Below are 26377 nucleotides of genomic sequence, written 5' to 3'. Positions count from 1 at the left end.
CTGAAATAATGGCCAACCCTCAAAATAGGTTTGCAGATAGATCTGTATTGTGAACTCACCTAAGGCTAAACACAAGTTTTAACAATGACAAGGGAAAAAAATGAAATAAAGATGTAATTACATACAAAACGTTAGGCATCTGTATGTCCCCCACTCAAAGCCATTATAAGGTTTACAACAGACAACTGGGAAAATGCTTGCAGAGAATACAGGCAAGGATGAGCATATAAAGTGTTTCAATGAAAAGGTAAAAACCGTCAGAGGAAAGAGAAATGAGAAAGATAAATGAGTAATCGGATAATTTATGAGATTAAATACAGAGAACAAACATACCTTTAAGAAATATTCAATTTTAAAAAAGTAATTGAAAGGACAAATTTTTTCCAAGGGATTTATCTGAAACTATTCATAAGGGAATTTATAACACTGCCATATTTACAAGATGAGATGATAGTGGCAGTGGCATACATTGGTGTGATTCCTTTGCAAAGTAATTTGACAATATTTATCGAAAGCTTTAAACCTTTTTCTACCAATCCTCCTTTGGCATATTCATCCTAAAGAAATAAGTCTAAATATAGAAAAACAGCTCTGCACAAAGATATCCTTATGCATACTATTTATAGTTTCATAAAAATTGAGAACACCTAAATCTACAGCATTCAGGAATTTGTATTTATAGAGTCCTTGTGTATATATTTGATGGAGCATTAGGAAGAATTGAAAATTGTGTTTACAAATAATTTGTAACAACTCTGAAAATGTGTATGCTATGATGCCATGTGATGTATGCATTTGATCAGTGCTGTGTAAGAGAAACTCTATGCAGACACACACAAAGACTGGAGGGAATTTCTGAGACTGTCAGCCTTGAAGTGCTGGGTTTGTTTGGTGATTTATTTTCTCTTGTATATCATCCTGGCTGCAAATGTGGTTGATGCTAAGGTAGGAGGCCTGGAGATAAAATCGTTCATCTCCTGCATAATGGTAGTAGTCATACGAGTGAAATCAGACTGCCCAAGAGAAGAATCTAGGAACAGTCACAGAAAGGGACGGGAATAAGGTCTGAAGAGTGCATATATTTAGGGGCAGGAGGAGAATAGGAGCCTGCTAGTCTTGGAGTAGGAAATCAGGAAAGGTGAGGCCTCTTGGAGCTTAGAGTGTGGGTAGCTTCAGAAAGAAGGCACCTGCCCCTGCCCATGTGGGGAGCAATCAGAGGAGCCGATTAGAGAGGGTCCTTGGGTTCTCACTGGCTGGCCCTCAAGCAGCTCGCATCAGAATCCAGAAAAGAAGGAGCAGGAGGATTGGAACCGAGAAAGTGGCCTGTAGAAATGGACATGGGGAAACAAAGGCCACACTTGCCTCGCTCTAAGAAAAACAAAATAGGCCGGGCGCGGCGGCTCACACCTGTAATCCTAGCACTTTGGGAGGTGGAGGCGGGCGGATCACAAGGTGAGAAGTTCAAGAGCAGTCTGGCCAATATGGTGAAACCCCATCTCTACTAAATATACAAAAAAAAAAAAAAATTAACCGGGCATGGTGGTGGGCACCTGTAGTCCCAGTACTCAGGAGGCTGAGGCAGGTGAATTGCTTGAACCCAGGAGGCAGAGGTTGCCGTGAGCCAAGATCACACCACTGCACTCCAGCCTGGGCGACAAAGTGAGACTTTGTCTCAAAAATAAATAAATAAAAGACAGAAAGGGCAAATATAGAGCTGAATGTGGCATGATAAATGGAGCATTTTCTCACTCTGTCATGGTGTTGGTGGTAGGATTCCAAAGTGTGTTAAGTGAAATGTTCAAATCCGAGAATTGACACTGGGACTGCTGGGCAGGAAAGCAGACAGGTGTTCCTTTGAGGCTCTCCTTGATGCCTCTTCTGTGGCCAAAGCAGAAGCCCTCAGTGTGCTCTGCTGCTTTCTCCAGTACTGGACTTGTTCTCTGCCTCTCTCGTTCTTAGGGTGGCCCCAAGCTAGCCCAGTTACTCAGGGCAGTGCCTCCAACACTGTTCAGGGCTGAACTCCAGGTGGGCTGGAAGGACAAATTGTAAAAGCCTTTTTTTTGCCCAGGAAAGCCTTGAGCCACATGTCCTCTGTCTACAAGGAAAAAGGGATAGTCAGTCATTCATTTAAGAATAAACTGCCTGAACCCAGGAGGCGGAGGTTGCAGTGAGCCAAGATCGTGCCATTGCACTCTAGCCTGGGTAACAAGAGCAAAACTCCGTCTTAAAAAAAGAAAAGAAAAGAATAAACAAGGTATTTGGCATTATTCTGGATTCTTAGCTAAAAACTTCTAAGTTTTTCCAACGATAGTTCTCAACGGAGCATTTAGCTTTAGAAGAGCATCCTCATCACTATCTTATAAATAGACCGAAAAGCACTCCCCTCCTAATTCTTCTATAAATCCCATTAGCAGACAGAGGAAAACTGCTTGGTTGTGGACCACGCCTTCATTCATGGACTTCTCAAATGCAGGCTGTTGACCCGTGGACGTAAAGCAGACTCTTGTCTGCCAGGTCTCTTCCCCCATCATATCCTTGTCTGTTTCCACAGGTGCCTATCCTCGACTGTCACTAAGCTTTCGGTTGAAGAGGAACATCGGATACTTCATTCTCCAGACTTACATGCCCTCTATACTGATAACAATTCTGTCCTGGGTGTCCTTCTGGATCAATTATGATGCATCTGCTGCCAGAGTTGCCCTTGGTATGTACTATTTTTAAGAAATATTTAAATGTAAGGTAATCGTATCATTACAGTATTAAGAGAATTCAAAGGCTGTAGTTCAACTACCATTTTTTGACATCGTGACGCAAGCATTGCCCATATAGTTACTTTTTATCTTGAAACACTAATTTCACGCACGATTCCCTTGATGTGTTAATTTAATTATAAGGCTCAAATGTGAATTTTCATGCCCATGAAAGGGAAAATATGCTTGCAGAATATTTGCATGATAAAACTATTTTTGATGCTAATTTTAAAGCAAGGATTACCATCTCCTGCTCAAAATTATTCCATGGCCCAGAAGAAGACTTGATTAATTGTGCATTCTTCTTTTTTAAGTCAGAAAAATTGTCAAATACTACAGCAGAGAATTGGAATTACACAATTTAATGAGCATTAATATATGGAATTCAATTCTAAATGATTCCCAAAGCCTCTAGTGATCTTTTCTGGCCATTGGTTATTTGACAGCTGGATTATTAGCTGATGTACAATATATATTATAGGTTCCAATATTATTTTTAGCATTTTGATTATTAAGGGAAGGCTTATATTTTCAGAAACATTATTCTCTACTCAGCCGATTAGTATGAAACTACATGGACAAAATAATTATTTAAATACATTTATGTAAGTACAGAGCTGCTGGGCAATCTGCAGTCTTTCCCTTTGGGTAGGGTTGAATTTAATTCCTGAAAGTGAAAGTATCAATAGTACTTATAAAAATTGATGGAAAATAATTATCAACACATTCTCTGGCAAAGTGCCTTGCAAAAAAAAAAAAAAAATGTAAGAATTCAGGGTTGCAGTTATCCCTTCTTTCCTTTTTTCTTTTTCTTCTTTTTTGAGACAGGGTCTCACTCTGTCACCCAGGCTGGAGTGCAGTGGCACAGTTATGATTATGGCTCACTGCAGCCCCAACCTCCTGAACTCAGGTGATTCTCTCACCTCTACCTCCTGAGGAGCGGGGACAGCAGGCACACACCACCACACCTGGCTAATTTTTTAGTTTTTTGTAGAGATGGGGTTTTGCCATGTTTCACAGATTGGTCTTAAACTCCTGGCCTCCAGCGATCTGCCTGCCTCAGCCTCCCAGATTGTTAGGATTACAGGCATGAGCCACCACACCCGGCCCTTTTTCTGTTGACCCACTTCTCCCAGGACTTTAAGTTGATGAACATGTTTTCTTTTCTTTTCTTTTCTTTTCTTTTCTTTTTGAGGCAGAGTTTTGCTCTTGTTGCCCAGGCTGGAGTGCAGTGGCACAATCTTGGCTCACTGCGACCTCCGCCTCCTGGGTTCAAGCGATTCTCCTGCCTCAGCCTCCCGAATAGCTGGGATTACAGACATGCACCCCCATGCCCGGCTAATTTTGTTTATATTTTTAATAGAGATGGTGTTTCTCCATGTTGGTCAGGCTGGTCTCGAACTCCTGACCTCAGGTGATCTGCTCACCTTGGCCTCCCAAAGTGCTGGGATTATAGGCGTGAGCCACTGCGTCTGGCTAACATATTTTCTTTTCTAATAAAATGTAAGTACATGTGTGTATATGGATGGCAAATATGTGACTTGCATAGTTGTGATCAAGATTAGATTTTTATCCCCAGGAAATAACACATAACTATGACTTGAGAAAATCAGGTAGTTATTCCTAAAGGTGTTAAGTGAATAAAAAACCACTCTACAAAGAGTAAAGCTTCAAAAAACTGAAAGTGCTGTTTTAATTGTTATGTATTTCTAACAGGTATCATAAGCACAGTTCTCTAAAAAAAAAAAATTCCAGGATTTTTCTACAGCCTGCAAATCTTCCCTAGTAATGTCAGTCTTTATGTAGATTTTGCTTTAAATATATATATATTTAGATTGCTCTTTGTTTTATATATATATAATATATATGTATATTATATATATATCTAATATGTATATTATATATATATATATATCTAGATTGCTCTTTGTTAAACTCTTTTCACTTGGAAAATTCAGAGATACAGTACATTTGCAGAGGCAGATCTAAATTATGCAGAGCTGTTAGCTTAGACAATTTGAAGCGTCCTATTTTAAGAAAAATAATATAAAATATACAAATACAAAGTTGCTGGGATCTCTCCCAAGCCTAGAAGAGGCCTATGAAAGTGGAGACCTGAAGCTGACATTTCACAGCTTCACCGTGAATGTGCTGCAGAGAATCTGCCATCACTGTGATAATTAGTGAAATATGAGTACCAAGGAACCGTGATTATATGATATCACAGAGGTGGGGTACACTGAAAATGTGCATATCCGAATTCTTAGCCGTTGCAGATCCTGTCCCCCGCAATTGTAAAGCATTGCCTTCTACAGTGTTAAAGCGTTAATCCCCCTGAAGTGAGTTACATTCAACCCAGTCTCGTGAAGATCTATGAAAGTAGATTCTACTGTTTCTTCATGACACAGCATTATTCTTATAAACAAACCGTGCGTCTGTGGCCTGGCTGGGATGAAGGCATAGTCTGGCTGGGGTTGCTGAGGCTTAACGTTGGAGGATTGACACTTGTGCTGTGGGAGGCAGGCGTGAAGGGGATATTCACTAGAGTTAGGGCGACCCTGACCTCGGGAGGGCAACTGTGATCTTAAGGCTGTGGGTCTGGCCAGGCAAGAACCCAACAGATCCAGCTCTGAGTATGACACCTGCTCATGCATTCCCTCTGTCCCTCCTGCCAATACAAGACATGTCTCTGAATCCAGATCTAAAGCCACTGGGAAACGTCAGTTGGTGAATTCAAAAAAAGTATGACATAGGGTCAGGAGCACTGAGTATCATCATCATCATCATCATCATCGTCATCTCCAGGATAATAAAGGCTGAAAATTATCACGTAGTTAGGCACCACATTCTCTGCTGAGGCCTTTCCTTTAGTTATCTGTTCTGGAGAAGACTCACGGCAGAGTACGAAGTAGTATAGCTCCAGTTTTACAGAGAATGAGAATGAGATACAGGGAAGCTAAAGAACTGGTGCGAAGTCATGTAATTACCGAGTTTCAGAAGAAAGATTTCAATGCAGTTAGTCTAACTTCCAGACCTTCTCCCTTAACTACTACAGATAATTCCTAAAGTGTCAGTGAAACTACAGTAAGGAGTTATTTGGTCTACTATGTTGTAAAAGCCATGGATTTTCACAAAAAAGTAAAAAGCTAACCAGACATTGTTATTAACTCTTATTATTGAGAATCCCTCATAACTGTTAAGATGCTGATGAGCTGCATAGGATACAGCTGTAGTTTGGAGGGCTTTCATTGAAGAAATCCCCCTGCCTGCACCCTTCCCCAAGCACCTAGACGTGTAGTACCACTTTGAAATGCTCACAGTGCTTCCTGCATTCATCCTAGGGGCTGCACTGCGGTCAATATGCATTACTTATAAATGCCTATAAAAGTGCAGCCTCTGCACGGACAGGGCAGGCAGGCCTCTATGGAGGACTCACCCCGGGCTCTGGTGCTGCTGGACCTGGACGTGGTGTGGGACGGACGCAGGGCCTGTTCTGCTGGCTCTTCAGACAGCCATGCTCCTCAGCTTCTCTCTCTGTGGGCTTCAGCAAGATACGCGTCTGCTACCCAGGGTCTGACCATCAGATATGTTAAACTGTTAGCGTTAACAACCACCAAGCTTTAAAGTGGGAAGCTGTAATTAGATGGTCTTCCTCAAAACCCTCAGTGAATACAGGTTAGGTGTCCCTCATCTGAAATGCCTGGGACCAGAAAATCAAAACCGGTTTGAAAATCAGACTTTTTTCAAATTGTGGAGTATCTGCATTATACTTACTGGTTGAACATCCCTAATCCACAAATCCAAAATCAGAAATGCTCCAATTAGCATTTCCTTTGAGCAACATGCAGGCGCTCCAATGTTCCAGATTTTGGGACATTTCAGATTTTTGATTTTTAGGTTAGGGATGCTCAGTCTGCAATAGTACTGGTACTTCTAAAGGTGAAAATACATACTGATAAAATTTGGCCAGATGATTTTTATCATGAGGAGGAGAAAGAAAATATTTTGATTAAATGATGCAAAGAAATTATATTTTTCCGTCTTTATTCATTTTGATAAATACAGCTTTTCAAATACAGTATTTCATACATAATCTAAATGACAAATAAGTTGAGGCTAGCAATTTATAGAAAGACTTAGAAGCCTGGTGAACGTACAGAAAACACAGAAGCCACCACCCAGCCATCTCCCGTACTGCAGGTGGGGATGATTTCTCTTTAGAGAGCAGAAGTTCAAGGAAAGGCCAGGAAACCTAGATGCTACCGAAGAGTGATTTTTCTGGAATGATGATAGTCACATGATTATTTGCTGTTAGCGTTAACAGTGCCAGTTACTGTTTATTGGCACATCGCTGGAGCTTTTCCAACATTGCCATTAGACTTCTAACAGCTCCAAATGCCTACAGACCCATAGAGGCAGAGCTGGGCTTTGGGTCTGGGCCGTGTGGCTCCCCTTTACGGGCTGTGGGACCACCACAATACGCCATCATCCACGGTATCCCACATAGGAAGTAAAGCAACAGGAGTTAGTAAATGCATTGGCCTCTTAAGCTAAGAACTCACGTGGCATGTGGGTTCAAACTAGAAAGACCCGAGCTCTCACCACAGGTCTTATCGTTACGGACTCCTGAGCCTATGCCAATGGGTCTGGATGCAGGTTCCTATCCCAGGTCCCTCTGGGGCTCATGCACCAGGATGAGTGCCTGTGAGATGCGCTGGCTGTCCCTGTCCCTGTGTGCTTTCAGCCCATTTGTCTGGGACATCTGCTGAGGCCTGTGTTACACTTGTCCATTCAAAAGAGCCAGCAGGAGAGGCGAAGCGGTGACTAAAGCAGAGCGCTCGGTCTTCCCACATTCACGGTGAAGCGGGAGAAAAGGTAGTGCAAGAACATTACAAAGTCTTTGAATAATGGTGAGAATGCCTAATCTTGTAGCATTTGCGTGGTGTTTTCTCATTTATTTGTAAACTGTAATTATCCCATTGCCATTTTCAAATTTAAGAAGTCCCCAGGGGCACATGAATGTGATGTTAGAAGAGAATCTTAAAATATTCTGACATCTTGGATTTCCATACTTTCCATCAGCAACCATGGTTTGCAGTTCTACATAAAAAGAGTTTCTCAAGTCTTCAGTTCTCCTCTTAGCCTTTAGTAGCAGTTCAGGCTCAGTGGAGGGAGCGCTCGTGTGGGAGATGGAAGGCGGGGCCGTCTAGCCTGCTCGCCCCCTCGTTCCCAAGCCAGCTGAGCTCTGAGGTCGCGAGGTCCTCCCTGTGGGACTCAGAGGATGAGGATCTGCCTCCTAGGAGAGGATGGGAAATCAGAGAGGATGAAATTTGAATGCTTAGCAAATCCAAACCCTGCCCTGGAGGGCTGGGCTGGTGGGACCATGTTCAGAGGGGCCTGGGCTCCGTCCCAGAGTCCATATCCCGACAGTGCTGAACTGTAGGGCTAGCACGACCTCCTGGCCTCAGTGATGTCATGTGGTTTTTGGGTTACTGAGGATGAAGGATTATGGTTAGGCTCTTTCCTTTGAAAGCCTCCTTTCTGAGAGAAGGTCTGAGAGAGCAATGTGGCAGAACCCGTTCTCTTTATTGGGTCCTGAAAGCCACATATTCACATTCGGTGGCGTTAGTTACATGGGAAGAAAAGAGCTTAGCCCTCAAAGCGGTCTTGCTTCCTTGAGATGGGTTAATATTTTAGAAATATAGTCTCCAAGACAGCGTGTCAGCTGCAGTACCACCATCCCACCCCACCACAAGGGAGTGATCCGTGCCCTTCCTGTAAGTGCAACTCAACTCCCCAGCTCTGGGCATGTCACTAACTTGCCACCTGGTCTCTATGGCCTCAGATGATTCAATGCAGAATTCTGTGTCTGTTGCTGTGGGGGAGAATTGCAAAATATGGTCCTTACATGGTTTTAAACAAAGGTGAGCTCTATTTGGGAAACAGTGAGATCATCCATACAATACTATGTAAAGAAGTCAATATAACGACATTTAAAAGAAGGAGCTGGTGAGTTGCCCCAGAATATGGTGAGATTCTATAAAATGAATGAAATAATGAACGCTTAACTTGACCAAACATTTCCCAGGCAGCTTATGTACAGATTCTTTCTGAGTTGAGAAGGGAATTGACTCTGTGAGATCATCTTCCCTCAGAAGTTTCACTCAGCTATTTCTTTCTCTTTGAGCTCAGGGCTGGATATCATGGCTAATGATTTTAAAAATCATTGCCTCATTCCTCTTGCTTCCAGTAAGCTTTGTAGTGGAAATGATTTTCCTGTCACAGGCTGTCTCACTGAGCTCTCACTGGTAGCCTTGCCTCTGAAGCCACAGACACCTCAAATTCATTTCTTTTCCTGGAGGTTTCTTAACTAGACACTTAGTGCGTTTTTGCTAATTTCTGGGCTTATTTTTATTTTTTCCAGCATTCATAAAAACCACCTGTTTTTTTCTGCTCTACATATCTCTTCTTCTACTCTCAAAATTCCGTCCTCTGTAATAGCAAGGTGTCGTGGGCGGGGAATGCCCTGCACGGCTTCACTTCCCCAGAGTACGATGTCAGCTTGCTGTTCCGAGCCGTGACGCGCCGCCCAAATGACGCGATGTGTGCTCTGTTACATTCCAGTCACCCCACATTATTCAACCCGTTATCTCTGACAGCTTCAAGCTGTTTGAGAAAACATGAAAGGAAAGTGAAAAGCGAAGGCCAGTGTGGCAAAGCTGCAGCCTCTCACCGCTTTGTTTGTTTTCTAGGGATCACAACTGTGCTGACAATGACGACCATCAACACCCACCTTCGGGAGACCTTGCCCAAAATCCCCTATGTCAAAGCCATTGACATGTACCTTATGGGCTGCTTCGTCTTTGTGTTCCTGGCCCTTCTGGAGTACGCCTTTGTCAACTACATTTTCTTTGGAAGAGGCCCTCAAAGGCAGAAGAAGCTTGCAGAAAAGACAGCCAAAGCAAAGAACGACCGTTCAAAGAGCGAAAGCAATAGGGTAGGCTCTCCACCATCTTGACCCCACCTGGCCCCTACAGCTCAGCAGCTACTGCATTTACCTGCATGATCTTGCTTTGCTTTTTCCCCAGTAGTGTATGTCAAGCCACACACCCTTTCCCACACTTCTTGTACATGTGAAATAGTCCTTGTTACATGGCACCCAGGTGTTTTTTATTCAGGGGTTGCTCAAGCCAGTCCAGTGGAGTTCTGACCACCTAGCTAGGACTGGCCAGAATTGACTGAAACCAGTGGATGTAGGCTTATACAAAAAGGACCACTGGCCTGGCCAATAAAGTTGACTTTTGGCATTTCCGTGCACACTGACCCTGGCCCAGTTGCTTTTTGCCCAGGTAAGGCATTCCCCAATAGTCGCTTTCATTACTCCAGTCTGTCCTCAGGGCACAGACCTAGGCTTTCTTCCTCTAACCAATATGCCCCTTAAAAGAACACCTACCTGGATGGTCAGCCTATTGAGAAGTGGAGCGCATTCTCAAATCTGGGTGAGGGCAGGTGGACCAGGGCAGGTTAATCTCTGGCCTGGTGTGCAACACAAGGGAAAGGGTCCACATGGAGCTCGCAGTGGAAGACTTCCATGGCCCTTCTGAATTCTCCACTCACAGAAGTAACAGGGCACAGTGGTTTTTAAATACACTTGCATGAGCTTTGAGTAGGACTTGTGCAGGCTTGATGATCATAATGTGAAATATTTCCTTGTGCAAGCCACAGGGCTTCCTATAAAACCAATATTAGTGCTGATGCTGAAGAAGCCAAAATCATCTGTAGCTTTCTGTAAAGAGAACAGAACCTATAGGTCTGGAATGAATGAAATGCTGGGGTGGAGACTGAATTTGACCTACAGAAGCATTTTTCCAAAATGTTTCAATATTCCTTTAGTTGTAAAATTACCAATTTGATGACCCAGCATGCTGCCATACTTTGCACTCAAGTAGGCACATCTTCTCTTGTCCACCTGCCCACCGGCCACAGTCCTTTAGGGAAAAAGCAAAGTGCAAAGGGAATGACAAGGCAGGAGCAGTGCTCCCTCCAGAAGCTCTCATAGATCTGCCCTGGCCCTGGCCTGGCACCTCCCAGTTGTGTTCTGCAAAAAGCCAGTGCTGGGCAGACCTAGGCACCTGGTTTCTGGAAGTCCATGGACTTTCTAAAGCCCTTCACACCACACCCCTCCTCCAGCCCAGCCAGCCCAACTCAGCAGTGCTGCTACATCTTCCAGTCACAAAGCCACTTTATCACTAGATGTCATTTCGGCTTATATGAAAGCAGTATGTTATAAACAACATTGGAATGAAAGCACATTATAGTTCCAATATAATTTTTTACATTTATCCTTCCACCTCTTCTGTCCCCTCAAATCCTCAAGGATATATTTCGACTTGTTTATATACTGAGTTTCTTCCCACATTAAAAAAAAAATGCTTCATGTTAAACTTACTGTGTTAGGCCATTCTTGCCTTGCTATAAAGGGATACCTGAGACTGGATAATTTATAAAGAACAGGGGTTTAATTGGTTCACGGTTCTGCAGGTTTTACAGGAAGCATGGCAACAGTGTCTGCTGGGCTTCAGAGGTGGTTTCTGGAAGTTCACACTCACGAGAGAAGGCAAAGGGGGAGCTCCAGGCACATTACATGGCAGAAGGAGGAACAAGGAGGAGGGGAATATGCCACGTACTTTTAAGCAACCAGATCACCTCATGAGAAGTCACTCACTATCAGACAGCGCCAAAGGGATGGTGCTAAACAATTCATGAGGAGCCTGCGTCCCCACCCAAATCTCATGTTGAATTGTAATCTCCAATATTGGAGGTGGGGCCTGGTGGGAGGTGATTGGATCATGAGGGCGGTTTCTCATGAGTGGTTTACTACCACAATACCACCCATCTTGGTGCTGTCCTCATGAGATGTGCCTGCTCCACTTTTACCTTCCACCATAATTGTAAGTTTCCTGGGGCTTCCCCAGAAGCCGAGAGGTGCCAGCATTGTGCTTCCTGTACAGCCGGCAGAACCATGAGCCAATTAAGTTTCTTTTCTTTATAAATTACCCAGTCTCAGGTATTTCTTTTCTTTTCTTTTTTTTTAAATGGAGTTTTGCTCTTTTCGCCCAGGCTGGAGCTCACTGCAGTTTCTGTCTCCCAGGTTCAAACGATTCTCCTGCCTCAGCCTCCTGAGTAGCTGGGATTACAGGTACACACTACCACGCCCAGCTAATTTTTATATGTTTAGTAGAGACAGGGTTTTGCTATGTTGGCCAGGCTGGACTTGATCTCCTGACCTCAGGTGATCCACCCGCCTTGGCCTCCCAAAGAGCTGGGATTACAGGCATGAGTCACCATGCCCAGCCCCATCTCAGGTGTTTCTTTATAGCAATGGAAGAACGGCCTAATATGCCTCCCACCAGGCCCCACCTCTAATACTGGGGATTACAGTTCAACATGAGATTGGGCAGGAGACACAGATCCAAACCATGTCACACACTTATTTCTCAAGCCTGTGGAGGTTTGCTTGCTCTTTCCTGTGCTCTCCATGCCTCAATGGGTCCACACCTCCCAGTGAATGCAGTAGCTCCTTGGAGAACTGCCTGCGCCTTAGGCCTGGCAGAGGCCCACGAACGTTCATGAACCCATGGAAGCACATTAAGTGAATGTAAATGGCTCCTTCCTTTCAGCACAGCATAAATAGAATGGGTCAGAAAACAGAGGATCTGTGAATAAAATCAGGCTTCTCACAGGCAAAACTATCTTGAATTTCTTAGTGGAAAACATACTTAGTATCATACTGTTATGTTTCTAAATAGGTCCACATCCTACTAGGAACACACAATACGCTTTGGTCATGCTGTTTCCAAGGAAACTAGAATTCATCACATCACTATTTCCATCACAGAGGCACATGACCCACACATACACACACTGTGCTCTTTCCAAATTTCCTCTTAAACAGATTATAAATTTTTTCCTCCTAAATGAGACTCTTTAGAACAAATTGTGGTGCTGCAGAAACACCTTTCTGAGTGTAAGGCTTAAAATCTAGATAAAAACAAAAAGATAAAAAACTCTAGCATCTGTAGAAAAAATTAGCAGGATGTGGAAAAATATATATTAGATACAAAAGAAATTTTTAGTTGATTCATGAGTCCATGTTTATTGTTTGGTTTTTCAAAAATCTATTCCTCTGTTTTCTCAGCAATCTTAGTAAGGCCTTCATATCTTCATATTCTTAAGAATCTGTAATTTTAGATTGGTACTTAAGGTGTAAAGTCCACATATGGTTATATGTATGCTAATTTTAAATGCATATTTGATGCTCTTAAAGACAAGCTTTAAAAATTGTGCCTGAATACACCTAAGACTTTAGTGATAATTTTTAAATAGAAATATCCCTCCCAAAAAGTTTATATCGAGTAATGTGGATGAATTAAAGGAAAGTAAGAAAAGAATCCAATTTTATGTGAAACAGAAGTGGTGCTATACACACAGGCTAACAACTTCCACAGGCCTTCGTTTCTTCTTTAACTTTTATTTTACCTTCAAGGGTACATGTTCAGGTTTGTTATAGGCTCAAGTGCATGTCCCAAGGTTTGGCATAGAGATGATTTCCTCACCCAGGTAATGAGCATGGTACCCAAAACGTAGTTTTTTGATCCTCTTCCTCCTCCCACCCTTCACCCTCAGGTGGGCCCTGGAGTCTGCTGTTTCCATCTTTTCATCCATGCATACTCAGTCTTCAGCCTCCACTTGTAAGTGAGATCATGCAGCATTTGGCTTTCTGTTGCTGTGTTAGTTCCCTTAGGATAATGTCCTCCAGCCTCATCCGTCTTGTTGCAGTGGACGTGATCTTTTTATGGCTGTATAGTATTCCATGGTATATACATACCCCACTCCTTAATCTGGTCCACTGTTGACGGGCATTTAGATTGCTTCTCTGTCTTTACTATTCTGAATAGTGCTGTGATGTGTCAGGACTGCATCTCAGTGTGGCCAGCAGCACCCTGCAGCTTTCCCCTGACTGACAGCGGCTGGCTCCACAGCAGGGACTTGGCTTGTCCTTGTCTTTCCTGAGACTGCTTTCTGTGTCCTGTAAGGCATCTCAAGAGAAAACTGTACCCTTATGGACACTGTAAGCCACCACCAACAACTGCCTCTTGGAACTATGGTTTTAGTGACCCTACTGTAAAACCATGAGTGCATTTTCCTTATATTTAATATTTATGCAGTATGTTAGCTTAGTAGTTGATTCTTGAATGCTTAAGGCATTCACATATTCGCTTAATATCTTCCCAGACTAGTGGTGCCATATAAGCCTTGACCTTAATTTATTTGTGCATACCGTCTGTTTCTTCCTGAGTTGTTTCTATACCCAGGAGTTCATCTTTGGTTGTAATTCGTGCATTATGGTTACAAGCCTTGCAATATTTTACAAGCTGACCAATTAGTATTTGAATTTCATGAGGTGGTAGAAAGTCATAATTCTTGGCAAGGAATCAGAGCTGCAGACTCAACATCATTCTTACTAAAGAGTAAAATTTCATTCTTCACGTGGCAAATCCTTTCTCATTCCTCTAAAACGAGAGTATTTTACTTAACTAGAAGCTGGAAGAAAATTAGAGAATGAGATATCAACTGTGTGCCAATCTGGTGACATATTTTAGGAAAAACCTAACATCCCTCTGTGCTGTGTTCTGAATGAGGTGTTTTTAGTCTTTGAATGTTTGCACCTGTCAAGGTTACAGAGCAGGAAGAAAAACTTCATGGAAATCAATGGTTCTAATTATAGTATATGTGAGATGAAGCCTTCAAAATAAGGAGTATTCATGAAATGATTTAAAAATTGCAAGTCATCTGTCATTCTATAAAGGGCATTTCAGCCTTGTATTTCACCCACAATCACTTCTTTCTACTTTAAGTCTTAAATTCTAGATAATAGAAAAAGACTAGCATCTCTTTTGGAAATATTTGTTTAAGTTATTCGGTTCCTAAAATTTAACAGATTTTAATAACACTTTAGTTGTTTCAGATAAAAAAAAAAATCCATGAGTAATTTTGGTGGAAATTTTCTACCTACTGGTTCATGTTTAAATGAAAACCACACAAATGTAAAACCATAAATAAGGCAGCCAAACTATTTCACACTAAGATCTTATTAATTCAACATATATTCAAGTTCCTTTTCTAGAATGAGAGTTACCTGCACTATTTCCATTACAAGGGTTTGCCCACTCTGAAATAAGAATAATGCAAAATTGTATTGGTTCTTGAGTTCTTTCTCACATGTGCTGTGTCCTAAGACAGCTACAAGTTGGTCATACATGTCCAAAGCCCCCAAGAGCACTTTAGTTTTGTAAATTATTAATGACATATAGGTGGGAAGGTAGTTTTGACTTCCATCAGGCTAAGTTTTCTTCACTAGAGTTCAAAGGCACAGACTTAGAGACCCACCTTCATGAGGTCATTTCCCAAACACAACACTGGCCAAAGGGCTGGGGAAGACAGGACATGGATTCATACAGATTTGTCTCTAAATCTTGAAAATCCAATTCAACGTTCATTTGACCTGATGTCTTGTGTCCTCTTCACTCTCCCTGTGCAGTTCCTGAAATCCCCACGTACACGATGACCCATTCGCCTTCTATCGTCCTGTCCTCTCTACCTAGAATGCCTTTCTTCTTGGTCCACATTTGTCCCCCAAGATCTAAGACAGCCGTCTTCCTCCATGACGTTTTCCTTGATTTTTTCCCTCCCACTTCTCTGCATCCTGCCCCCAGCACTCCCTGCTCTAAGCAGTTGGTTTTACTTCTGTTCTCCCAACTTACAGGGCACATGCTTTAGGCTTGTGAAATGACAGCCCACTTACATTCCATGTGCCCAGCAAGCCTTCCCCCCTAGACAGCATCTGAGTCCCTGCATCTTCCAAAATAAGCACACCCTGACACGGACATGGTACATGTGCTCTTGTAACATGTGTCCATGAATGAATGCCATTTGTCAAGGATTTGGTGGCCCTGGACAGTTACGTTTTTTCCATTTTCATAGTGGGAAGAAAGGACAAGGCTTATAAACACCATCTTTATAAAGCTGGGTAAAACTAGGTCATTAGGACTGTCAAAGTTCATCTGACTAAACAGCCTGCAGAATACTCCCCTTTCTTCCTTTAAGAAAACATATTCGTGGCCAGGCACAGTGGTGCACGCCTGTAATCCCAGCACTTTGGGAGGCAGAGGCGGGCAGATCACGAGGTCAAGAGTTTGAGGCCATCCTGGCCAATATGGTGAAACCTCGTCTCTACTAAAAATACAAAAATTAGCCGGGTGTGGTGGCGTGCACCTGTAGTCTCAGCTACTTGGGAAGCGGAGGCAGGAGAATCGCTTGAGTCCAGGAGGCAGAGGCTGTAGTGAGCCAAGATCGTGCCACTGCACTGCAGCCTGGTGACAGAGCAAAACTCTGTCTCAAAAAAAATAATAATAAATAAATAAAAGAAAAGGCATTCCTCTCGTTGGTATTACATGCCACAAATTTGTTAATTCTGGTCTACTAGATTTTGATAAAAGGAGCTTTTTATATGGTATTTTTTATAACTAGAAAAGAGATGGTATTTACAAGTGTGTTTAGGCCAGGTGCGGTGGCTCAAACCTGTAATCCCAGCACTTTGGAGAGCAGAGACGGGAGGATCGCTTGAGCTTGGGAATTCCAGATCAACCTAGGCAACGCAGAGAGACCTTGTTCTACCAAAAAAAATTTTTTTAACTTAGCGAGGTATGGTGAGTTCCCGTAGTCCCAGCTACTTGGGAGACTGAGGCAGGAGGATCACTTGAGCCCAGGAGTTTGGGGTTGCAGTGAGGTATGGTCACGCCACTGCATTCAAGCCTAGGAAACAGAGCCAGACCCTATCTCATAATAATTACCAATGTGTTTAGAAGGCAACATGCGGTGTTTTTTTTAAATGCACTTGCTGATTATTTAAGTCCTGACCAGCTAGAGCCCCTGAGGGTGCGGACCTTCTTGTGTTCACGTTGTGCTCCTGACTTAGGACGGGCATGAGGGTGACACGTAGCAGGTGTGTGCCAGTGTTTTCCACGAATGGTCTCAAACTATCCCAGCCCCTTCGTGGAAGTGACTTCTCCAGTGAGGCATCCCACGTTCTGACATGGACGACTGGGCTTTTTTCATCTCACAGTTTTGTTATTTAAAATGTTGCATAGTCTGTAGAGAGCATTTTTCTAAAGCTCAATAACGTTTTCTGTTTTTTTGTATCTTCAAGAAAAGAATTTCACTTTTCTGATACTGTAATTCCCAAGCTACTTAATATCATTGAAAAGAATACATTCTGCATTACTACATAAAAAAAGCAAACCTACAGGCATCTTCCAACTTTATTTTCTGACTCAACATCAAATAAATTTCAAACATATAAGCTTACCATTTAAGTAGAACTGTTTAAAATGCTGGGCATTCTAATAAAATCTAATTGAGCTTATTTGATAAATGACCTCAATTTATCAAATCTCTTTACATGGTAACGAAAAATGCTTTCTCTCATGATTCAAAATCAGACGTATCTGGTGGGGTGCCAAGCATATTAATTGCAGTAAACAGAGTGAATGGAATACCCCAAATGAGCAAAAATACATTGGTGGACTCCCTCTCCCAGACCGTCTCCACAACAAGACTCCCAGTCTGGGCCAGGCAGTTCAATCTCTCTACCCACTTCTCTCCTTTGTGGCACAAGGTATGATGGAAGGTGCTGGAAGGAGGTAAAGACCAGTGGACAAGCTTCTCTCCTGAAGAATCTTACTGTGAAGATTCATGCAAAAGCCCTCGTTCCTGCCACATCCAGGGAAGATTCAGGTTACCCCTTCTTAGGGGTAGTGAATGGCCCCTCTTGCCCCACAGCTAGCCCAGGGGATGTGTTGCTGCCATGGCACCTGCTTCAGCCACACCTGCATTTATCTGTTGGGCTTCTCCTGCCATATCCTCCTGGTACAATGAGAAACTCTGTCTCCCAAACCAAGGAATGTTTCCCTTGTCCTAAAGACATGCAGACATACTTTGTCATTTAAAGAGTTTTGCTGCTGATCGTTCCATGGAAAGATAATAGAAAGGACAGGTAGAGAAGAGAAATGTCAAAACCTTAAAGGTCTAACATTACAGGTGCTTTTGAGATATAAGCTCCATTAGAATTTTCCTTCTGCTGGATGAAAAAATAGGAAAATGCTCTCCAACACCATGGGTCTCCATGAAGTCTCTTCTCCCAGCGCAGTTGGTGTGATCTGGGTCCATTACCATCTCCAAGCACACTCAGCCTGGCTGTCCTCCATTCTAAGGAGACCACTCCGTGCAGTGGAGGACAGAGGAGGTCACTGTCTGACCACCTCCAGACCTATGCTGCCTATGAACTATAGGGAAAACACTGCGGTGACACCCTTCATCCTACAACTATAGGATGCAGTTGGTTTAGAAGCACTGGCCCCCCCACCCCGGGCTCATAGCACACTTGCTGCAGTGGACACTCCTGCTAGGAGCTGACGAGGGACAGGAGTGTGTGGGCCAGGGTGGAAATGGAGCATTCACTGACTCTCCACTCTGTCCCCAGCCCCTGAGCTGCAGAGGTTCAGCACTGGGACTGGACAGGTGAAGGCTCAGCATTGCTGCTGTGGGCACCATGTGTGTGCAGCAAGGCTTAGAGGAAACCCCAAGATGTGTTGCAGTGGCCGGGGGAGCAGTTACTCACAGGATCTAGGTGTTTCCATTACAGACTGCCCTAAAGGAGATGGAAACCATTGCCAGAGAACGCTCCCTGGGGCCCCTGTCTGCACTCTCTGTCCTCAGAAATCTATGACTTTCTACCTAGAAATCACTCTTCCTTCTTGTGACTTACAGAGTTAAGCTGAAATTCTTTCTCATGACATACAGACAAACAAAAAAACCTTGCTGGTCTGGATCTGATTTGTGTTTCCACCCAGCACCAGGTGGACTTTTCTGTTGACAAGAGGACAGGAAAGTGGTAATGGCAGTGATGATGACAGTGACCTCATCTGACTCAGGCTCGGTTTGTGCTGGGAACAGTGTTTGCCTTTCTCAAAATCCTTCGGGTTCTCTTCAAGCCTTTGCTTGTGATATTTTTGCTGCATTTTTTTCTGAAAAATTTCTACTCATTCTTTGAGGCACAATGCAAATGTGTCTTCCCTCTCACCTTGTGTAGTAGTTTTGATGGCCGCTGTAACAGATTACCACAAATGCAGTAGCTTCAAACGACACCCGTGTCTTATCTCATGATTCCGTCAGGCCAGACATGCAGGTACAGCCAGACTTGGCGGGGTCCTTGCCTTAGGGTGTCAGGAGGCTGAAATTAAAGGATTGGAGGTCCGTGCTCCTTTCCTATTCACAGGCCTTGGGGTTAACTGTGCTTCTAGGATCGTTCAGGTGCTTGGTCAAATACAGCTCCCTGTGCCTGTAAACTGAGGTCCCCACTGCCTTGGGCTATCAGCGGGGGCCCGTCTTTGCTCCTATCAGCTATCTTCCTCCTTCTTGTGTTTTCCCTATAGCCTTTCCATCAAGGGTGACTCCAGTCCTCAGGCTCTGAGTCCCTCTGCTTTCATCTCTGACTTTTTCTCCTGCTTCCAGCTGGAGAAAGTTCTCTGCTTTTGAAGGTGTGACGGGATTGGGCCTCCCTGGACAATCCAGGGTTCTCTTCCTGTCTTAGGGTATATGCCCTGAATGACATACGCAAAGTGACTTTTGTGAAGGGTAACAGACTCACGGAATCTGGTGAGTATTGTGAGCTTGGTACCGTGCAGTGAATGAGCTCACTGCCTGATGTGCTGGAGGCCAATACCATGTCACCAGCTTTTGAGAAAATAAAAGTTTTATTGTGAGTCACCTGGCAAGGAGATAGGAGGAAATTCTTAGATTTCCTGGGGAACTGGGGTTTGGGCAGGTTTTACAGGGATGGGGTAATGAGGCATGTTCTGATGGGATCTTGCAATGGGGTGACGCTGGGAGTTGTGGGCGGGCACTAGGGCTCAATCTGATTGGATGCTGGATCCCACCATGTGGTGTCTTCTTCTTAATTCAGGCCCCACTCTTCAGTCTGAGCACTTAGGTTCCATCCATGGTTGTATGCTTGGTTCATCTGGGCATGCTCAGGTTACGTGACCTTCAGTTGCCAATCCATGGCAACTGGAAACAACTCACCATTTTATTACACAAGATTGAACCACATTGGGCTGATTCTGTGGTTACAACCTCCCAGGGGGCCATTACCCTGATGACCACGTCACCTTCCCCAAGCATAATGAAGTGACCTAGAATGGTGTCACCAAACCTGTAGACACCTGGGAGTCCTCTTTGGTGCCTTTCCACCAAAGCATTAGTGGTCCCTGGATGTGTGCAGCCCTTCCTGAGGCCCAGCCCCCTTGAAGTCTGGGGACATCCCACCAGCAGTCCTATACCTACTCAGAACTCCACACAGGCCCAGCGCCTTCTCAGTCAGGAGTCTCTCACCTCCTGTTCATGTAGCTGGATGCCATTGATTAAATTAAAGTGTATACAGAAGGTGGGAAGACACAGATGAATACAGCAATAAATAATTCCTACACAAAATAACTGGTTTTGTGAAACGTTCACAGAGGAAGCCACAGACACCTAATCTAGTACTGGAACACAGGGTAGGCTTTCCACAGCTAAAAACAGGACAAAAAAAATGGTCCTCCAGGCAAAGAAAGGGAAGACAGATGGGGAAGCGTGAGGCTTGCTTGCTTGAGTGAGAGCCCAGGGGACTGTGGAATGGCAGTGATGGGTCCTACTCAGGGACCGGGTGCTCCTAGTTCATTTCAGAAAGGATTCCACTGGAGGCCGCAGCCCAGTTCTGTGAAAGGTTGAAAGTTCCAGGGCAGACCAACCCACAAACAAAATGGACCTTTGGCATCGTCATGAAACAGCTGAAGCTGTATTTGGCTCAGAATAAAATACTGTTGCTATAAAGTTTGGCTCCACTGTGGGAAGGAAATTTTGTCAATTTTGTGTATAGCCCTTCCAAAAGAAGCCTCCTGCCAGAACCAGTATTGGTCAAGGAGAGCCTACTTGAGTTGGGGGGGGGGGGTGTCTGTATCTACTCCACTGAAGCCATCAGGAGTGTCCTTCAATGACAGGACTATTCATGTGGTTCTCTGTAGTAATTTAGGTGTGTTATATCATCAAAAAAAGGAACAAGATGACTTCCAAAGACAAATGGGGGAATATAGTTTTTATTCAAAGTATAGTTGTGAAAAACGGTTAGAGCAACTAAGTTAACATCTTGAAAGTCGTTTGTACTTTAATTTTTTCAGTAAGGATTTGTATCCATAATGTGAAATTGCAATTTGCAAAAGCCCCTCCCCTTTTTTCATCTAATCTCATACATGAACATTTTTAGATCAAGGAAATAAAAATCACTCAACTGTAATTAACCTCCAAAATGACATTTTCCAATAAAACAGGTGCTGGATTTGACAGATGTATGGTTTCTCGTGAAGCATGTAATATGATGGCATGACATTGTTCTCTCTGGGTTCTGTATAGGAAAATTAGATTTATTGGCATGCTGGCTGTCTGACCATGTGCACATTCCTTCCAACTAGGTGGATGCTCATGGAAACATTCTGTTGACATCGCTGGAAGTTCACAATGAAATGAATGAGGTCGCAGGTGGTGTTGGCGATACCAGGAATTCAGCAATATCCTTTGACAACTCAGGAATCCAGTACAGGAAACAGAGCATGCCTCGAGAAGGGCATGGGCGATTCCTGGGGGACAGAAGCCTCCCGCACAAGAAGACCCATCTACGGAGGAGGTCTTCGCAGCTCAAAATTAAAATACCTGATCTAACCGATGTGAATGCCATAGACAGATGGTCCAGGATCGTGTTTCCATTCACTTTTTCTCTTTTCAACTTAGTTTACTGGCTGTACTATGTTAACTGAGTGACTGTACTTGATTTTTCAAAGACTTCATTTAACACTGAGTGAAATATTACTCTGCCTGTCAAGTTTTTATACCTGTACACACACAGACACACACACGCAGACACACACATATATACATACGCAATTGTATATATATGTGAACTTTCTCAGCATATATATAAAATACACGTGTATATGAGGATGTATGTGTATATGTTTATGCACACAGGTGTCAGTGCCTTGTGTACGCAAGACAAATACACATACATATATACATTTTGCAGCTATGGACAATTTACCACAGGATGCATATTAAAGAAAGTCATAGTTTTTTCTTTTATAATTGAAAGGGACAAGTATCTAAATATTATGCCTTGAGAATGAGGGCGTGAAACACAGTATCATCCCCAAATGTGTCTTTTATTATCATAAGTTAGATGTTTTAGTTTAAAAATCAGAAAGACATTCTTAATCTTTGAAAACTCATACAGTGGTATTGCTAGTTTAAAATGAGTCACCTACTTCACACCTTCTCGTTCAGTTTACTAAGCAAAGGCTTCTTGGCTTTTCTGGTGATGGGGTTTGTTTTCATCGGGTGTACGTTTTCCGTAACGGTTTAGTGGCTGGGGTGAGCTGCTGGCAGTGCGCTTACCTGTTGTCTTAAACGTAGATAGATCCCACGTTGATGTCTGAAGGACCGTCTTTTGAAAACCCATCAGGAGTGAATGGCATCTCATTGTAAGTACTATAATATACAGTGTGTGGTTCTTTTCTGTTGTTCACTTGGAGTGGACCCAGCTTCACTGTCATGTGCGAACGCAGTGACACGTTTGGCAATGACATTTCAATCACTGAAAATGTGCTCTACATCTCGTATGGATTTCTAGGCCTGATATCCAACAGAAAGCATAGACGTCTCAGGTTATTTGTTACTCTAAGGTAAAACCATCTAGGATGATTTTCCCCCTTGCAGTTATGTTATCAATCATTCTTATAACATTGTATGTTAATAGAAAATATATTTGCATAATATGCATATATATGTATATTTACCAAGGTTTTGTTTCTTACGCTTGCTATCATGGCAGCATGCAGTGTCATATTTTCCTTTATGTGATGTAACTACTTTCTGTTATCTAGAAATTAAGATTGAAGCTAAAACACTTCTACTGTTCAGTTTCAGAAACTAAGAAACATCCTCATGCCTTTATTTCTGTATCTGACATATTTCATAAGCACATCCAACTACTCCTAGACTGACTAGGATTCTGCAGGAACACAACCCGTACACACCACGCGTCACCCAGCGACCCATGACCGTTCTCTGAGGCAAAGGAGGGCAGCCTGACAGCAAACACGGTCACTGTTGGTTCCTTCTGATCCACAGCCTCATCAGTATTTGGACTTTTTAAAGCTCGTAGAAACAAGACGAGGTGCACCGGTTTCATAGACGCAACCTTAACTTACTATTTAGATGAGATCTTTCTAAAGAAACAAAAAGAGATGATATATTTTTTGTAAACAATATTTCTATCACAGGCATCCATAAACTGAAATGACTACAGTTGTGCAAACAGGTGTCACAGTGAAGTTGAGCATTTGGAGAAAAAAATAAAAAGCAACATTTGCAGGAAGAACTGCTAAATTAGTACTTTATCCCAAAATGCCACGTATGCCTCACCCTCTCTGTTCTATCCAAAACCAAGGACCAGAGTCTAGCCCAGTGCTCCAACGGCTGGCCCCAGTTGTCTGGATGTAGGCAGAGGCACCACCCTCCCCTAGGATGCGTGTGGTGTGGACCGTCCGCATGAACTGACCACTACGTGATTTTTCTCTGGTGGCTGTAACAACCTTTAATTTGTGGGCATCTGCAACAGTTCAAAACCCACCATCAGATAAAATATAATCCACAAAATTTCACGCTAGAGGCAGTTACCTACTTTTAGACCCTTTTCCCTCCTCCATCCCTGTCGTTTTCCTCGTGATCGCTGCTCTCCAGTTTTATTTTCATCTGGAGACTAGCCAGGGATTTCTTTGACTTTGGCTTTTCTCTGACAGTTTTTTCCATGGGTAACAATGGGGGATCCTAAAAGTTAAACAGATTGGGAAAAACCTTGTAAGTGGCCTTATCATTATTATCATATTAAAGAAAAACAATACATTTGCAAAGCCCTTATCCCTTTCAATACTTCAGGTATCTTTTTCTGTATCCAGTAATTAAAGATGTGAGGTCCACATACAGAAAAGGGACCCCAAAATGCAATTGGATGTGGACAAAAACAGTCAATGGCCGATTTAAGTGTATGATTTATACTATTCAGAACTGTGACATTAATTCTTTCTGGGAGAAAAGTGATTTCAAACTTTTTCAGTGCATAGTTGAGGTACCCAAATATCAAAGGCAGAGACCCCATGGGGCTCCAAAGAGCTGCAGTCTCCTTCCCAAGGTTTTCTGGATATAAATTTGCATGGTATAGTCATAATAGCTTTTGAGCTTTTTATATGCATTTGGCACCAAGACTGGGATCCACAACTTTGTAGACACTGCGATGAAGTTAACATATTAGCTATACTATAAATAGTGTTTGTAACTACACACACACATGTACACACACACACACACAAATACATACATATATTCTGTAAAAACAAAAAACTTTTTAAGATCCTTGGGTATGTGTTTGCTTTACTCCATTTCAGAAGAAAATTACTTTTCTTCTAACAAAATTATTTTATAGCTTCTCCATTTTTAAAACTTGTGAGAGCATTGAGAAGAGAACTCTGTGCTAACAGAAGAGAGTTGAATTGGAGTCTCTGTTGTGTTAAAATGACCTCTCATTACTCCACAGTAGTTATATGAGCCAGTAACTGAGCCGCGTTGAGGAATTCTGAACCTGGACCTCTGACATTGTTAGGAGGTGGCTGTTACCCACACCCAGACCTCGTGAGTAAGGAAAGAAACGTTTCATTGGGGACATAATGAGATTTCTTTCTCAACAACTGAAAGTAATAAAAAGTTAATTTCTAAGTAGTCCTGTCTTTCCAAAATGTGACATAGGGGCTCAAGATCTACAAAAGAATCTTGTTATGGCAATTTGTTATTACCCATATTCAGATGTGCTTGAGATAATGCAAGAGCCCTGCTACATAACTCCCTACAGAGAAAGACTGATAGACTTGAGTAGTCCTTAAAACAAGTGTTACTCCTGTTCATCAACCCCGGGACTGTAGCGGGGCTTCACTGTCTATACCATGTGACATCCATTTTCCCCGAATCTCAAATGAACTAGAAAGTATGTCATGATAATATTTCCATTAGGTTTGGAAGTGACATGTACATCTGCAACATCATGTGTTTTTAATGCCAGCACCCAGAGCTTTGACATATTCTGTCACTCCCTCCAAACGCAGCGCTGACATTGTTACCAAGGAGATCATCTCCAAGGTGATGCCAGACAAGTCTGGGGCTGGTTTTAAGGGGACAGGCACGTTGCAGTTGTAGGTGTTCATTTTCAGCATCTAGTAAATAATCCATTGGTGTTTGTCCCACAATGGTGTGTTCTAACTAGAATGTGTCCAACTTTGAATCTCCTGGCTTGAAAGTATAAACCATCACATAATTCTTATTTTAACTCTCCACTGAAAACCAGTCCATATCTCTGGCCATTGTATGTAAGCAAAACTGAACAATTGGTGAAATACTTTGTTACTCTTGGAATTCACTCTGGCTCTCAGTGTGAGCCATTAGAGTAACATTGAATCTTGGGGCAAAGAGCTGCCCAGGTGAATTAAATTTTCCAGGACACTAGCTAGTGTGTCTTGGATTGATTACCTCTTCTACTGCATTGAAAGGTGCCGTGTTTTCCTGAAATACTGAATTCCCAACACCTGGGTAAACAACGACCTCCCAGAGAGTGGCTCCCGTATGCCTCTCCCTAGGACCAACCCCGTGAACATGCTTTGTCACGCGTGTCTCATGTTCCCACTTCACAAGTCAGTGAGTGTGTTTAAGGTAAGTACAGGATTATTCTAGTAGGAATAGGTGATCGCTGTCATAATCAATTCTCATGTTGATTTCATTTTATTGTAAAGATAAATTTAAACCCGGTTTTGCTTAAGCACATTGATGTAATTTTTTGGTATTATTTGACATGAAAAAAACAGCAAAATTGAGTGATAGATACAATATGAAACTTGTTGATGAATGAATTCAAATTTATTAAAAAAGGACTAACTGACTTAAATGTGAAGACTGATTTTTCTTTTTTTCCTTGGCTGTCTTGTGAAGATGGTGTGGTTATTTTAATTCTAGTCATTCTTAGTAGCACAGGCCCATTTGGGTTATGCTGAAAGTGAAAAGAAATACGCCCTAAATTGCCTGCATATCAGATCAATTGAACTATGACTTTAAAAAAAGAAAATCACAATTTATTCTGAACTTCAAAAGACAGCTAGACGCACAAAGATCTAACTTGTCCCTGTCTTCAAATAGGTAATTTAAGCAATAAATATTTTTATATTAAAGGTCAGGGAGCCAACCTACAATAAGCTCTGGCCAAGGTAGTATTGATCCTTATCTTGAGTTCTTTAGAAAGACAAAGCAATTTCTTTATTTTTTTTTTTTTCTCCAGTGAGAAAGTATCAAGCAATGTCTTAAAACTAATTAATTAATTCATT

At 42.6% G+C, this 26377-nt stretch overlaps 1 protein-coding gene across 2 annotated transcripts in view; it reads left to right on the top strand.

Moving 5' to 3' along the window:
- The window catches only part of GABRB3 (gamma-aminobutyric acid type A receptor subunit beta3), a 249637-nt gene extending 223699 nt beyond the window's left edge, over positions 1–25938 (top strand). For both annotated transcript variants that reach the window (XM_021674561.2, XM_021674563.2), the window contains exons 7-9: positions 2552–2704; positions 9503–9747; positions 21377–25938. In XM_021674561.2, the coding sequence (XP_021530236.1) occupies positions 2552–2704; positions 9503–9747; positions 21377–21718 (740 nt within the window). In that variant the 3' untranslated portion in view covers positions 21719–25938. The remainder of the gene's footprint in view (positions 1–2551; positions 2705–9502; positions 9748–21376) is intronic.
- Positions 25939–26377: the final 439 nt, after the last annotated feature.

The sequence above is a fragment of the Aotus nancymaae genome, unplaced genomic scaffold (genome assembly GCF_030222135.1).
Source record: "Aotus nancymaae isolate 86718 unplaced genomic scaffold, 86718_ANA_hifiasm-v0.15.2.pri h1tg000075l, whole genome shotgun sequence".
NCBI classification, from domain to species: Eukaryota; Metazoa; Chordata; class Mammalia; order Primates; family Aotidae; genus Aotus; species Aotus nancymaae.
The sequence above is the reverse complement of the archived record's forward strand: the minus strand, read 5'-3'. Positions and strand labels throughout refer to the sequence as shown.